We start from the raw sequence: 18,004 nt of genomic DNA on the forward strand, positions 1-18,004 counted from the left end.
TAGAGCATTGGATCTGCATTCAAGATAATTATAACTTCATCAAACAATCTAAATATTTATAGAAAGAAGAAGACCATTCTCAGCCATTCAAACTGAACTCAAAGTCTGATACAAAGTGCAAAGAATTAGCAAAATCTTTACAAAAATCGATCGCAATACTCATCCTTTACTAGGATTCCGACTGCATATTGCATCAATTCCTTGTTTATGGAAAGCAGAATAGATTGATTAGGCAACAATATCTACTTTGTCTCTGGATTGTACCTGTCAATACATTCCTTTACCAATTCTGGCACTTGCATGGCCATGGGGAACCCAACAGCCTCAACTAATTCGCTCTCTTTCAATTTCTGAGTAATTGGATGGATGGGTTGGGTATTGAGTCTTCTGTGTAGATCACCCAGGTCGTAAAATTTGAAGGAAGTGTCAGAAAAGTCTTCAATTCACTCTCCAATCCAACCAAGCGATCATACCTTGCTGCGTTGATTGCCATTAGCTTATACTTTCTCAGAGAAGACAAATTACTTTGATAAAATAGTCGCTACGACAAGAAGAACTTCGTTTGGGGAAAATTCGGTCATATAGACTCGAAAATTCGAATGTTGGTGCCACACAAACGAAATAACTAACAGTCGTAATGGTTGGATTTACAATAAATGAGATAGATTAACGACTCTTTAAGATATTTTACTCGTACCGATATCATGATTCATGAATCTGATGAACATGAAATTCACTTAAATCTCCTATAGTAGCGAGATTATTCACTTACTAAGTCGATTGGTTTTGGCTTTAACAAAAGCTACCCTTTTAACTTTGAAAATTGGAACAAGGGTCTACACCACAATTCTTTATGTTCGGAGAAGGAAGCATAAACTTATCTTTCTGCAAGCTTGTCTTTTTCTTTGATTGGAGATTGCATCACAAGCAATACTCCCTCAGTGCCTTGGGTACCCTATCACTTTCTTTTCCGCACAAAGCTTTTCCTTTGTATTTTAGCTCACTCTGTGGAGAAGCCGCAAAATGAACTTTCCGCCTTGAGGGCTTAGACTAGTATCTTCTTTAGTCGGGTTGGCACTTCACGAACTATTCCATCAGAAACAACTTTGTGGTATCATCGAAGCATATGCTTTCCGTGGATTTGAACATTTAAAAGTATTTCTCTTCTTTTCCTAACATTGCTTCGGAAATGAACTCAAAGACATTCGCTTCCAAGGGAAAAGCACTCAAATTGATGGAAATCCATTCCTCTAGACAAAACCGACTCTGACTTCAAGTTGGTACTGTGAGAGTTCCATGGCTGTGGATCCTTGTTCTTCTAATCCTCTCATCATGAGTTAAACTTTAAATGCACCTGGATATGTCAACATACTTTGTTCTTTAGGATGCTAACCAATGAAGTGTGCTAGCAACAGGAATTCGACAGCACGGGCTGCAATCCAAAAGGAACACCATGCTAGCTTTAGGAGTTAATTGTGGAGTCAAAAAAGCTTCCTTCTCATCAGGAAGACGCTCAAATAGAAACCCACCCAAACCTAGATCACCTAAGACACTGGTGCAAGGAAAAAGCAAGAATCCGCATAGAGGTGTAGGGGGAAGCGGAGCATGGAAAACCCGGAAAGACCCAAAAGCAAGCCTTGGGGATGCTTGATGAGAAGGGAGCCACCAAGGGGATACCTAGACAAGGACTCAAATATATATGCAATGAAAACTGACCAAGCAGAAGCTTGAAAAGGGAGGGACTAAAATTTGGCAACAATATGGTATAAGGGATCAAGTGATGATGGAAATATAAATATATTTAAGACACTTCTGAGATAATAGGGAATGATCAAATATAAAATATATGTTTCTTCTGTGCCAGGAAAGGTAAGTAAAAGATGAATTATTTTTAATGCGGGCAGCATTGAAGATTAGTGTTGTATTACCCCTCCTACTTGGAGACATTAAAGTGAAGGCAATTCAAATTCAGCCATCAAAGATGCTTATACTTGACGGGTTGTCAACAAAAAACATCTGGTACTCAACATTGTAAAATAAATAATCAATGATTAAGACAAATGATAATTTGGGTTAGATTTGTCATCGGTGGCAAAGAGTCAATTATATTAAAATACTGATTGAGACATGAAAATAACAAAAATGGCAATTGATATATAACAGAGGTTATGTTAATGAGCAATATGATGGGATAATGTTAAGATCGATCAATATCAAACAGCAGTTATGAAGAGTTATATATGGTATACGACCAAACAGATTTGGATCAAGTGATGATGGAATTATAAATATATTTAAGACTCTTCTGAGATAATGGGGAATGATCAGATATAAAATATATTTTTCTTCTGTGCCAAGAAAGATAAGTAAAAGATGAATTATTTATAATGCTGGCAGCATTGAAGATTAGTGTTGTATTACCCCTCCTAATTGGACACATTATAGTAGAGGCAATTCAAATTCAGCCATAATAGATTCTTATACTTGACGGGTTGTCAACAACAAACACCTGGTACTCAACGTTCTGAAATAAATAATTATCTAGCAAGAGTTGTATTCATCTCTGGTGTAACCAAGCCTGGGGATAAATCTACAAATTTATTACATTCACTCATTTTACTATGGAATAAGACAAGTAAAGTTGTGAATGGAAAACTGCTCCCATGAACAATGTTGTGATCATTGAACGAATAATCATGTGCCTATGATGTGGAGCCCTATTATTACAATGGATTCCACTATAATGCATCCCACAATATTATTGCTCATCCAAATTGAAGAGTTGTTGCAGAAGCAATCGGAGAGTATGCTCAGTTCTACGCACAATTTGGAACACTGTGGACTAGACCTCAGTCCAATACTTTGATCTAGTAGCTACAGGATGAATAAAATGATTTGGAATAAGGTCAAGAAGGAAATTCCTACACTCTCAGAAGCAGCAACAGAGCAGGTTGATTCGCCTGTCAGTAGAGTCATTAGAGATAATTCAGACCTAATTGCATTCTTGGAGCGAGATAAGGTATTATATTGTAGTTTGAGGTGTCGGGGCTACTACTCCTATTATGAGAAGTTATATGTACACCTATCATTCCAGATATCATTACAAGCTAAGCATGTATTTGGTCCTGAGATCGTCATATAAGCTGAGTGGATGATTATGTTGCTACACCTGCAGTTGTTCTACAATTTCTTTAGACACTTTGGACCCAATTTTGATGCTCTTCTGCCAGCTATCCTTCATGCTGTGATGTAGTTCTATATATGAGTAGGCTTGAGAATAAGTAATGAAATAGAATATTCTGTTGGTCAAGCTTGTGGCAGATCATCTAGAACAACTTCTCCCAGGATCCTGCAGATGAACATATCATCTGGATTATGATTCGAAGGCTCCACAGTGTTGAAAGGAAATCCTTGAAGGCACTAGAGAATATAGCTCGGTGCAAGGCTCATATTCATTCCTATAATCCATTTTTATTGGAGGGGCTTGAACTTATTTCGATCAGGATAGACCACTGTCATGTATGGGAGAATATAATGTGTTGACATGTGATCATTCACACTTCAGCGAAGATAAATATCCCACACACCCAGAAAATATAGCCAAGAATGTAATATATCACAGCAGCCTGAGCTTTGCAGTAATCTTGTTTGAATGATGAAGAGATGTTATGATAAGATAAGATAATCTATTAATGTCCAACAAGAGACCACAAACGGGCCTAAGGGAGTGGAGATATAAACAAAGGCTAGAAGGCAACAGGACCACCAAACAGTATCTGAGAAAAACAAAACAAACAGAGTGAGAAGCAAACAAGGAGAAACAACACTCAAAAAAAAAAGACAACGAGACCGCAAAACAACTAGCAGTTTGTAGTCATTTGGAAGTAGCCCAAAACTGAAGGATAGCTATCCATGTGTGGAGAAATTTGAGCCCATCGCTGGAGAGAGGGGGAGAGTTGACTCTGATGGTGTACGTGCATAAGATCTTTGCGTGGCCTCATAGATCTAGTGTGAGTAACAGTGGACGAGACCCTAACCCACTTGGTTCCTCTGGGAGAGGTAACCAGAGTGAAAAGGAAGTGGTAAGATGGTGAAAAGAAGCAGGCCCAAAGGGGGATAGCTCCCGAAGAGTGAGATCCCGAAAACGGAAGGCCTCTGGAAGATAGAGTCCAATGCATCCCTGACCATTGTACCTGAAGGAGGAGAGGGACCTGCACTATCTGAATATGCAATGAAACCTCTCGCAAATCTCGTAGTAGATTGGGCAATAAAATTAGAAAATGGATCTCAGTCTCAATCCCACCCATGTCACAACACTAACAATTCCGCTCATCTCTGTTGGTCCGATGATCTATTTGGATACAGAGCCAGTGAGAGCCAACTCTGAAAGAGCCTAACTGAATACGTAAGGCATGAGGCCACCGTTGAGAAAAGTAGTAAGGTTGAACGATGATGCCATCCTGGATGTCAATATAGTGCTCTGCATAAAAGGCTTTACGAGGGCAGAGGCCCCTCGGTGGGTCAACCCAAGTCACGTGAATAATCAATAAATATCCTGTAAAAATCCATCCTGGTAATCTCATTCAGCTTCTCCTTTGGGGGGAGGAGATGAGCGAGAGCATCTAGGGAGTGTTGAAAGGGAGGAAGGCGGTCAATATCAATACCTAGGGAACTGAGGAGGCTGGAGACCTGAGCATGGCAGAATCTAACACAACCAGTGGGGTCAAAGACCTAAGATAATGGATGGAGAAACATACTTAACTACATATGACTGAGATTAAAGAAATTCTTTAATGCTTGGTTGTTACTGAGATCAAAGAAATTCTTATTATCAAGACTCTTCTATTGAACTCTGCATATCAGTATGTTTTCCAAAGCCAAAGAGTGATTCAAAATTAAATGTATGCAAATTGTTAAGCAATAGACAAGGCAAGTCAATTGTTTACATAATGCCAAAAGGATTTTCTGGTAAACAAATGTTCATAACATGGAAACACAAAGAAAGGTGACAGCAACAACCGTCTCATATCATTTACGATTACAGTGGAAATGGTAAAATGAATGGAAGAGTTTGTCCCCAAATTACAATATGTGGTGATTATGATTGGAAGTTTCGTTAAAAGAGAGAGTCTGACAATCCATTAGAGGTAACCTTGAACGAAGAGATCAAGGGGTTGATGCATGCACTTGAAGCTTCAAAAGGGAACCACATTATCTTGAATGCCTGGTGTTCCCAAGCCTGAGGATAAATCCACAATTTAGTACATTCACTCATGATACTATGAATCAAAGTATACTACCATGATAGAGGGAGTAGATAGAGGATATGTTTCAATTAACTTTTGGGTATCTTGGTCTTATTTATTTAGAGGGAAGAGACAATGTCGAGATGGATTCTCTAGTAATCAAGAAACTGTAGAAAACAAGGACTATGATTCATGAGGTGAAGTGTAGACTGAAAGGCCTTTATGCAAATGTCTAAGCCATAGATGGATACTTGGAATGCTATTCACTTAGAGTACATTATCACTTAAGATCTAACAACCGATATTTTCTCCAAGCCTTCTGCCAAAGTGAAGTTTGTACATTATTAAAGACAAGATTGGAGTTATGGATCGGAAACCTTATTGAGAGGAAGCCTCAGCATCAGTGATAATCTGCAATGTACTTTAATACATCCTTCCCTGTAAGAGAGAAGTTTGAGGTGAAAACCCTTGTTCCACCCTCTGGGAATATCCATGGTGGATCCACCCTCTGATTTGGTTCATGGTGAATGTCATGTGAGTTACAACATGACCTTGTAGAAACATCACGAAAGATGACGATCGTTCAATGATGTTTGATTGTGGTTACTATTGTAAGGTGACAACCTTAACAATAGTTTAACCTACTATCATGACAAATGTCATGTTGATGTCTATGAGAGATCATGATAGTTCATAGCTTTATGTAATTAACTAAGTAGTGTGCAACTACAATGAGTTATATTACTGAGATATGTCATGGTGGATACTATGAGAAGTATTATCTGTGGATATGCCATGAGCAGATATCTTCTATGGTAGACATCATGAGATGTGATGTCAAGCGCATACCAAGAAAAGATGAGTACAGTGAATATCATATGATCGACATTTTTAGGCATACCATACTCCTGATGTTACCGTGAGGTAATAGTTGTACATTGTGTTGTTTATTTGGATAGAATGATTACAATCAATGAAATCAAATGTTTGAATGGCCTATAGGCCTTAAACATTTGATATCTATCCATCCCTGTTATTATCCAGGAGCATTATTATTATTGATAATAAATTATTAAGTAGATATATTATATATATGAGATATTATATATATATAAGTGTATATTATATATGTGAGATATACATACATACATATATATATAAATAAATTATTATCATATATTATAATCATGACAATACATTGAGCAAATATCATTTGTGATATATGTTAAAGCAATAACAAATGAGTTAAAGATATTAACAAGAGGCATGTCTTTATGGGAAACATGCCTCTTTATATCATACAAATATTCATTGAAAGAGTAACTTGAAACACATAAATCAATGAGTGCTATTACAAGTTACAACAGAGATATATCATATCATCTGAAGTGAAAAACATAACATTATGTATCTAGGAGACAGAAATTAAAATTAAAATTTCCTAAACCTAAATCAGATCAAACTTTAACAACTCCATCTATATCATCCATGGTTTTAATGGATTTCCTCCTTAAGTTCATTATATGTCTATGCATGCTTCAAGTACTAAATTTGATGGTGATCCGTATCCCTTCGTACTCGACGATATTCAGATCTTTAACGTTGAATGGATATCCCTAATCAATGTTGAAGTCTACTCTATTGTCTGGATACAACTCCTATGATTTGGTTTGCTTGTATTTATTTGCTAACTCAGCATACCCAATGCTGACTGGCTTCCCCTTGATTGATTCCCATCATATATTGATGCTGGTAATTTTGTCTTGATGGTCAATGACCAAAACTCCATCATGATCCCCTATTCATGTCCAATAATGGTCGATTCCAGATATGTATTCCTTTATCCTTGTTGTTCCATATTATAAGATGCTCCATCCCCCATAGTAGTGAATGGTCGATCTCCTATATACCCATATATGGTAATGGTCAGGACTTTTCATCTTGTCACTTGGTTTATATTTGGAATTATATTTTATACTGTTTACCATATATATTATATTCAATAAAGATTGAACATATATTAATATAGATGCGTTGTAATATTATTATTTATAATTATATTTTGTATCAACTATTTATTTGTATTTAAATCAATTTTTATCCAGTATATTATTATATTAATAACAATATAAATATATTATAATTATTTATTATTAATAATAAATTATTATCAGGTAGTATTAATATAAATATTATTTTTTATTGTTAATTATTATATTAATATTTAATTATATGATATTATTTATTCATTTTCATATTTCTAATATTATTATTTATTTAATAATATGTTATTATTTTAAAATTTAATTAAAATTCTATTTGAAATGGGAACATGACAAATTTCAATATGTTTCATGTAAGCATATATACATGTAGGCATGGCTGTGACTTTATTTCTCATTTGATTGTGAAGAATCTAGCCTCCCTACAGTTCGCTTCAGATTTTAAATATTACCAAAATCCCTGGCACTATTTATATACAACATTAAGATTAAAACCATAATTTAACCATGCTGAAATAATGACTCTCTGAATCTATACACTTAGATTGAAACACACACTAATGTTGACATGACTTAACAACAGTTCGAATTGATCACACTAAGTCATTTGTGAATACTGAATGCAATGTTGAAAGAACCATACAGCATGTTTCATGATTGCATATTTGCATGCAGGCATGTTAATGGCTTTATTTCTCGTTTAACTGTGAAGAATCTAGCCTCCCTAACATTTTCTACTAATTTTGAATATCATGTCCCCATAATCTGTACCCCGAAAACACAGGCACCATTGTAAATACGACATTAAGTTCAATACAAGAATTTAACAATGTTGTAAAAATGTCTGTGAATCAATACACATACAGATTAAAAAACACATTAAGGTTGACATGGCATAACAACAGTTCAAATTGATCAAGCTAAATTATTTGTAAATACAAAGCTGGAAGAATCATATGGCAGCAACATGTAAGCATTCCTGCAATTCCTTGCTTTACCTACAACATTATGAGGTAATGATTCCCTTGAAATTTAATTTGGACATTTATTATTTATTATAAATAACAATATCAAATAGAGAACCATGCACATACCACAAGTGAACCGCAGTTCTTCCTCGGGCGTCCTCTCCGAACTCGAAGGACAAAAGGAATTTGGATTCCACAGCCACCAAGAGAATCCTCCCTACACACCAATGTCATTCTGTCAAAACCATTCCAGTCAGGTTTGGCGCAAGACTTTGCTGCAGAGCAGCCTTGATCTGAATCTCTAAGGTTATTTAACAGCCTTCCACTGTTTGGCCTAGCACCTGTCTTTGACAGCTCTTCAATATACCTTCTAGTTGGTTTTCGTGTTCTCTTTCTTTTAACCTCCTCTCTAAGAGGAACGTCATAATTAGGCATTCCAAACTCTCTTTTTATAAATGCATCCGTAAATAATGTGGTGGAAGATTTGTTGCCAAGAGGGCTTACAGGCACTCCTTCCATATCATTATTATCAATGATCATTTTACTCTCAGTTGCCTGCAGAGAAGAATCAGTTGGAAAATTTTCAGATAAACTATTTCCATGTTGTGATGTCATATATTCCTGTCCATTTTTCTTGTTGGATTTTTTCAGTGCTATTGAAATGCGGCGCTTAAGCCATTGCTTATCTTTAACTGAGGTTTCTCGTCCAAATGTTGCCTTGAAGGTATCTTGAAGTTCTCTAATGCTAAGTTTGTCCAGTAAAATGTGATCTTCTGGACTGTTGAGACCTGGTTTCGAAACAACTTCTGTCAATGAGAGTGCTGACCCACCAGCATCTTCTGCAATGCTATTTTCTATCCTCGTCCAGGAAACATCAACCTTCCTATCTGCACAAATATGCTTTTTGGCTTCACAGTTGTCTAACAATGGAGTGTGCTCCTGTAAACAAGCATCAGAGGGCAGGATATTTGACACAGGACTCGAATGATTTTTGTAGCAATCCCCATCAAATTGATTCCATCGATGCTCTTTCCTAAGATAACTGGAAGTGTTTCCAGGAGGACCTGAAGCTCGTCGTAGGCGTTCTTCTTCTCTTATCCTCTGTAACATCACATCAAGAAACTGCATTCCAAATCTTTTGTCAGAATAGTCTTTCATATATGTACTCTATGCAACAACCAAACTTAGAAGAGTTCTTTCAATTTATTTTCCAAAGGCAAGGTGTGATAAGAAAAAATAACAATTCTCAGAGAGGAAAAGTAAAAGAAAGAAACTGAATTACTATCCACAGGTGACCAATAGTTGACAATAGTAGCAGACATGTCATTTACAACCAAGTATAATGCAGACAGGATTCTCCATAAATTTGTAAGTTTAAAAAAGAAAAGATCTATAAATTTACAGCACCTAGAAAGGTGTACCTCAGTATCTCTATGGTACCATACGAATTCTAAAATTTTAGAAATAATAATTATAGCAATTAAAAAGGAGTATGAAAGGTATCTCCACCAAAAGCTCAGTCTGTTGGAGCTTGGGGTTGTCAAGGAAATGCTTTCCCTTCAAAGAAGCCTAGGTATCAATCATACACACAATGACACTGTACACTGTGCAGTTGAGAAAAGGTCAACATGCTCACTAGCATGCCAAAGTTAAAACCCATTCAGTTGCATACCCAGCTAGTGTGTCAAGGTCAATTCTCTTCATCTGTTTCTGTGTTAGTTATAAGAAATCTATCTTCCTCCATTTGCCACTGATGCTCCTCAATGGACTGAGGACAAAATCAATATGCAATATCCTGAATTGTTGACCTCTATAATTTTTTATCTGTTGAACCATCCTGCTGTAATTTCGACATAGACATTTCACTTGTTGGATTACATCATGTCAATTCAGTAAGCATTTCTATGATTGTATTTGTGGAATATGCGGATTTGATGCATAGTGTTGAGACTCAGCAAGTCTTGGCAAGGACTAACACATCCATGTCAGTTGGGCATGAAACATCTTCAGCCAAACCTGAGAAAAAGATTATTAAATCAACTTGAAATTTTCAAACAAAAACCATATAAAATGTTTTTTCATACATTAAATTTTATTATTTGCCAAGTTTTGCCACCAAATCCAAGTCTGAGGCAAAAGAGGGCTTGCAAAATCTATATTGATATCGAGTCTCAACCGTATAGTTTGATGCTGTGAAATATAAAATAAGTCGTTTGTTATATATAATGTTTTACCATGTGATGCAAATGCATTTAACTATATACTCGAATATTATATCTCAGGAACGATTTATGTGGGGGCTGGTTCAAACTAGGATTAGATTATCATTTATGAAGTGGCATACACTTGTTCCTAGTCATATAATAATATCTATAGAACACAATTCTACCACTGGAAGGCTGAATCAGTAGTAGATATAAACTTGCTAATCATCAATTTGATAGCTTAATGGATTTAAAACCTAAAACCAAAGGAGATACGAACACAACAGAAACAATGTACATGCTTTTACATGGAAACCCAAGACAGGAAAACCCACTATCAGAAACACTACTAGGATCTACTGTCCTAATCTAGCCTCATGAATAAATCCAATTACAATGTTTAAGGGCCCCCCCTAAGGAGTCACCAAAACCCCATATTCTAAATGAACCAACTCTTTCACAATTTGAGTACCTACTCAATCGGCCTAAGCACCAACTCAGAATTACAATCAAATGTACAGATAATTACTGATTTCAAACTTTGAAGATTCCCCTTACAAAATCAATAGACAAACAATTACAACTTGAATAGACCTTAACTTGTCAAATCTTTAATATCTGATACAAAGTTGTTTACACTCTTAGAACAGATAAGATAAAAACAATTCCAAAATCAAACCACTGTTAGAACGGTTATACCTGATCTCAGTCCTCCTCTTTCTTAGAAATGTATCAATCTTCAACACTGTTATATCTGATCATCTGAATCACATCATCATCATTTTTCTTCCATTCCAAATTGTCTATACCATCAAAAAACTCTGCACTCTTTCATTATAGAAATATGTTCTCTCCCCCTCAACAGCACACAAACATGCTTACACCATCTCAGTCAATGAAGTCCTTGTGCAGTACTCATTTAAAATCAGGCCTGAAGCTCTTTACCAATAATGTGTATTCGCAACTCTCTCGTCAAGCTTACAAACTACTTGATCCACCTCTGTCCGGCAACTCTCATACACTCCTCACACTGTAATAACCCCAACCGGTTATAACTTCATCAAGCACCAAATTCTCTTATAATTCAGCTGTTTGACATTTCGTCAAACACTTTGCAAGCAAGCTCTGATACCACTGTAAAAACCCTTGGTTTTTCCTCTGCAAATCTTAGACAGCCAATGAACTAATTCCACTGTTTTATTTTATTTAAAATATATCTCTTTGAATTATTCAGATTGCATATTAACACAATGGAGAACACAACGACCATAAAAACAACTCCAGTATTATTTAAATTTATTGAAATGGAAAGACGAGTTTTTATGAGCAAACTTATTATCAAATTACAATATTTTGCAAGAACTTGTTTGCTGAATATGTTTGCAATTGCCTCCAATTAGCAAGGACATCTAGAATGCATTCATGTGGCTTCAATATTTGGCGGCTGCCACCTCCAATTTCAAATGCAACCAGACTTCATGCCCAATATCCGAATGGTGAATTCAGATCCCAATTACAACAGCAGCAAAATCATAAAGGACAACGTCACTTCACGGGTTACCCACGTGATTACAGATGATTTACTTGGCCACTTGCTAGCCGTATTTCGATATCGCCAATCACCTGCAATACCTCAGTAATGTCCAAACTGAAACCCCCCAATACCACATGTATTTCTAGAATGACGCTTCCAGCTATCACAATAACCAGCTCGGCCCCTCCTTAATTGCAAAACAGCAGCAATTAATTAACTTCCAGGATGTTTGTCTCCTTAGCCACAGTGAATACAGTAGGAGAATCCAACAAATATCAAATCCACTATACTTCACCAGTGGAATGAAAACACTTCTCAGATACAGTGATGAACAGTAGAGGAGTTGGGCAAACTTAGCTATACCTCAGCAGCTAAATTGCAAAAAATTTCCACCCTTATACATTAGCAAGGGCATACAGTTAAGAACCCAAGAAAAAGCCACAAAGGCACAAAATCAAATATATAATCAAGCGTGTTTTTCTCTACAAATGGGCTTGTATTTATAACCTCCAAATTCTCTTTTGTTGCCAAAATGTAACTTCACTCAAGAAGCTTCACCACACAACATTAATTAGAAGCTTCCTCTAAATTCTCTCATTTGACTTGGCTTAACTAATTAATAAATGACACTTTCCAATGATAACTCAATCCCCAACTTAAGTGAAATTATAACTTTATAATAAGCCACTTAATAATTTAATGATAATTTGGCCTCTAAAAATATAATAACTCCCAAAATACTCATCATTTAAATATGTCGTCTAAAATAGGAGTCATGCCTATTATTTCTCCATGTGACCAAATGCACCTTTCAAAAATAGAAAGGGTCCATCTCGATCAACACCAACTTACCACAAATAGTAAGTACACAAAACTAAGACCAAACGAAGTCTAATCTGAGCCAAACGAAGGCCAATCTGTAGCTTATTGAAATTTGGAGAAGATAAGACCCTCCCAAGCCAAGCCTCTGCCACAAAAGACCCTCTATCCACAATAATTAGCCTACGAGGGTCACAATAATAGGCTAATCCCTAAAACTCAAATGCTGACAAAATTGTGGACATTACACACACACACTTTTTTATATTGAAATCGTTCACAAATCTTGTGCTTATTCAAGCAACAACATGAGACTTACAATCTTATTCAAGCTCCTTACAAGCAACCACACTAGAAACAACAATTGGAAGACCAAGAGTCACAACTTAAAATCCACCTTTTACAATGACACAAATACAACCGATAGAAGACCAAGAGTCACAAATTAGAATTTCACAAAGATGTCCCTCTTGGGATTTGAAACAGAGTCTCTACAATGAGAACTCATTTCTTCAACCAACTAAGCTAAACCCCTTGGACTCCTCACACACACTTTCAATAAGCTTGCACACTTATATAGAAAGACCCTTAAGAATTGACTAGTTTAGGACGTTGAAAAAGTTATAACCATTCCTTTAATCACTAACTGCTATTTAAACTACCACACAAACTACTGTTTGTCGTGGCTTCTATAATTCCTTTATACAAACTGATGTCTTCTTCATACCTAATAATGCTTTTGCAACAAAATATAAAGGTGCTTTTAGATTTTTTATCTTTCAATAATTCCACTCCTCATGAAACATGGGTCAATGAGTTTGACTCAAAATCACACAGTTGAATCCTAATAGCAATATCACAATTTGACTTCCTGTGGAAATTATCTCCTACTTATCAATTGATGAGCTTAAGGAGCTTTCCAATGAATGGTTCATAAGGCACAACACTTGGTGACGGTTTTGCAAATGGGGTTGCAAGCTTTGGGTTTAACCATGGAGGAAACTCCATAGTTAAACGCACTCAGGCTGGAGTAGTACTAGGATGGGTGACCTCCCGGGAAGTCTTGGTGCTTCACCCCTGTGAGCATCGCTTAGATCCAATGAGTGCTAAGTGTTCCACTTATTCTCATGAGAGATGGATTCATGTTGAATCACTACTCATGAAACATGGGTCAATGAGTTTGACTCAAAATCACACAGTTGAATCCTAATAGCAATATCACAAAATGAATACGACCAACTCTGAATGATGCTGAAGATCCACGGCAAGGAGGAATAAATACAACCAAGTCTGAATATAACACAACAAAATTCAGTGCAACAATGATCAAATGTATGACAAAACTCAGCACGACAATAATCAAATGCTTTGGTTTAGGAAACACGTGATTCTTTCACTACAGACAATGGTAGAATGATTAGAACACGTCTCTCTAGTTTCTATAGGCCTTTGTCATGTTCTAAATATTTCAATGTGTTTTATTGTTACAAACATTAACATGTAATCAACTATGTGGCACAAGTTTGAAGATAATCACAACTTTCTTATTCATGGGACTTATTCATTTTAATATGTCAATATAACATTATAGTCTAAAACTTGACATGTGTCCATCACATATCAATAACATTGCCTTTCTTATTCAAATCACACGCCATGATGTTGGATAGGAGACTCTTGAGCAAATATTATTTATTTTATAACTTTGCCAATGCAATAGAAAATCATAAACAAGAATCACGGTATCCCATACAACCATCATATTTGACAAAACTGAAGAAATGATTTGCATGGCATATATATGTTGCCAAAGTCTTGACCTGTTCACCTATGTCTCCTTTCAACAGCAAGAAGCTATGCTGACTTCATTCTCGCCCAATATCTTTGTTGACTTCTATCTATGCTTTAGATGATGGTTTTTGTTTGTTTCATATGAGAAGTATAGAAGACCCGACACTTTTTCATTCAAAATCCAATAAAACTTAAGTCTCCTTGCTTTGTCGTCTTCTGCTCCTATGCACAGATTTTAGTTGTGTGATTGCCAGATTAAGCAAACAAATCATCAATTTTGTTATTTCGTATGATTTGACATCAATGACAAGGATTTTGTAAACTTTAAGCGATGTTGTACTCCATACAAAACTTTTGGAACTACTTCCTGGCAACAGCCTTCACGTTCTATATGGACAACTAGGCCCTGATGTACCTTGTGCACAAGGCCATCATTTAGGATAGGAAGCACATGGTTGCTTCTACTGCAACAATTTACATTCACGATTATTATAAGACCAGAGAGAAGTCATGTCATCGCCGATCAATTATCCCATAGCAAGTTGAGGGAGCCTCTAGAGGGGTGAACAAAGACTTCTCACATGCTCGCCTATGCCAAATTACAGCACAACCACCAAGGTACAAAAGCATTGGGGAGTACCTGTCCACCTTGACCTCCCCAAGAGAGATGCCACTAACTCAAAAGGAAAAAATTGGAACTTTAAAACCTTTCAACTTATTAATGGGCTGCTCTACAAGATGGGCCCCAGCCACATATTACGGTGACCTGTCATGCAAGAGAAATATTGGGAGAACCAAAGGAAGTGTGTGAAGGCCTAGCGAGTGGCCACATGGGACCAAATGCCACTTCTCAAAAGGTGTTGCTAGCAGGGTTGTGACGGCCAACATTGCACACTGATGTCCATGAGTGGGTAGTAGGATGTGACACATGCCAAAAAGCTAGGAACCCTTGACGTGTGACTTTATCCCACTTTTCTCTTCATAGCACTCAAAAATATTTGGGAGTTGAGATTTCGAATTTGTCAAACCATTGAACATAAGCTAAACATAGGAGCATATATATTGTGATAGCAACGAAATACCTCACAAAGTGAGCACTGCCCAACAATACTACCATTAGTCTGGCAAGATTCACTTATGAGTAGATCGGCACAATATATGAAATTCCAATTCAGATCACAACTGATCAGGGAGTACATTTTACGAACCATGTCATCCAATTGATGGTATGAAGTTTAAAATTTCACACCCTTTCAAGTTCCTAGTACCCATGAGCCAATGGTCAAGAGAGTCAACAAACAAAGTATTGGTCTCAGTTATGTATAGATTGTGTGGCTTCAAAGAGGAAGATTGGGTGGAGAGACTACTGACGGTACTATGGGCATATCGTACAATGTACAAGGTGATAATAGCACATAAACCATTTCAACTAATGGGCATGAGGCAATAGTACAATCTGAGTATATGGTTTTGAATTTGCGCATTGTTGTCAAAAACCATCTCAGTGATGCTAAAAGTTTGAATGAATGCCTCCTTAACCTTAACAAGTTGGATAAATGGAGACTAATGGTGCAATGGGCCAAGAAGGTTATGCAATGTCAGAAGAAGTTATGGCATGACAAGCATCTTTTGTGAATGAATTTCCAGTAGGACTAGTGTCATAAGGTTTTCACAACATTGCCCCATTACAAATGGGGACCCCCTCTTTTAGTTTGCAACCATTAGGTTAGGTGGTCTTTTGCAATAAAGTTGCCAATTATGAGCTTTAAAGACTGGGGGATGGTAAAGAAATCAGGTCTCCAAGTTGTGATTTTAAGTGGGAATGTTAAAATCAAAGTCTTTTAGGGTCAAGTTATAATTGGTTGAACGTGAAATCCTAAGCGTATTTAAATTTTGGCTAGTCAATTAGTCCAAAATTCATTTAGAGATATATTCCATGCATGAGGGCCTAAAAATCCTCATAGAAATTGATTTTCCATACTTAAAATTGCCAAAATACTAAGGAAAGTCTTCTTTTTTATAAAAAATGCACAACTTCTACACTTATAATGAGTTTTCCCACTTATTTTGATCAAAATACAGACATAAAATGAATTTCCCACTTAATTTTATCAAAATCCGGACTTACAAAGAATTTCCCCACTTATTTTGACCAAAAACCGGACTTATAATGAATTTCCCCACTTAATTTGATGAAAATCTGAGCTTATAATGAGCTTTCCACTTATTTTGATCAAAATCCAGACGTATCATGAAATTCCCCACTCTAATCGACAATTTCCTAAAATTTCTAAGTGTGGGAAATAAAATCCAAACATATTATGAATTTCCCCACTTTGGATGACATTTGCTTGAAAATTTTCTCAATGCGGAAATTATCCAAACATGAGTTGATTTTCCCCCACCCAGATTTCAAAGATAGAAGATGAGAGTGAAGAGTCCAGATACAAGAAAAATTCACCTTTAGGTCTGTAATTAGCCAAATATTGAGACCCAAAGTAAGGATTGATCCCTTGGGATGTGAGAATTTGTCTAGAGGCAGGCAATTTTCCCCCTTGGAGACAACTAAGAATGTGAAAAAAACTCGTACGGGATTGAACTTATCCCTATGTGGGTCGTTTTTTCCTTTGAGGGCCAATTTTGTTAATTGAAAATGTCAAGTTTTGGGATATATTAATCCTCTATGAGGGTCGATTCTCCCTTTTGTGGACAAGGAAGATTATTTAAATGGGGACAAGGCAAAGTTAAAGGATTATAGAATCCCTAAGCTACTCGATTTTCCCTTGGTGAAAAAAAATAAAAACAAAAATTAATTAAATAAAAGGGAAAATAATTAATAAAGTTCTACAAGCTTCTAGAAGATGGAAAGTTTTATCCCACATTGCTTGTGTGGGTGAAAAGCAAAGCCAGAACCTCTTTAAAAGGAGAAGTTACAGTGACAAAGAAGAATAAGAAAATGAGCTAGTGGCTGAAGGAGATAGAAGAAAAGTCTTGGGGGCTGGTGTAAATGCAATTAAATTTATATCAGATTAGATGCTTTTGATTGCAGAATTGCATAATTAATAATCTCTGAATTGATAATTGCAGGTTCAGATCTGAATATGAAGCTTTCAATCAATCTCCAATTTAATGTATATTCAATATTTAGAAATACTGACTATTAAAGTCTGGTATTATAACTCAAGGGAGGGCAGAATATTTGTTGAATTCTACACTCTCTGGCCCGATCAGGTATTGGTATATATATGAAATGAAAAGGGGCAAATATTGGGTGGACATGTCTCCTCAAAGAGGAGACATGTCCACACAATACATGCCTCTACCTTGGCACCGATTCAAAGCAAGTTAGACCGATTACCAATAGCTGATTATTAATTAGTTTCTCAAACAAACAAGCCTCTATAACAATCGCCGATCTGATGAGATAATACTCAGACTT

At 36.3% G+C, this 18,004-nt stretch overlaps 1 protein-coding gene across 8 annotated transcripts in view; it reads right to left on the reverse strand.

The window, feature by feature from the left end:
* Nucleotides 1-18,004, reverse strand: part of LOC149576345 (uncharacterized) — a 163,648-nt gene that overhangs the window by 61,272 nt on the left and 84,372 nt on the right. For all 8 annotated transcript variants that reach the window (XM_089816937.1, XM_089816931.1, XM_089816943.1 and 5 more), the window contains one exon: nucleotides 8,344-9,339. In XM_089816937.1, coding sequence (XP_089673063.1) covers nucleotides 8,344-9,339 — 996 coding nt within the window. The remainder of the gene's footprint in view (nucleotides 1-8,343; nucleotides 9,340-18,004) is intronic.

Source organism: Cupressus sempervirens, chromosome 1 (assembly GCF_028749045.1).
Source record: "Cupressus sempervirens isolate cs-2001-9-10 chromosome 1, ASM2874904v1, whole genome shotgun sequence".
In the NCBI taxonomy this organism is placed as follows: Eukaryota; Viridiplantae; Streptophyta; class Pinopsida; order Cupressales; family Cupressaceae; genus Cupressus; species Cupressus sempervirens.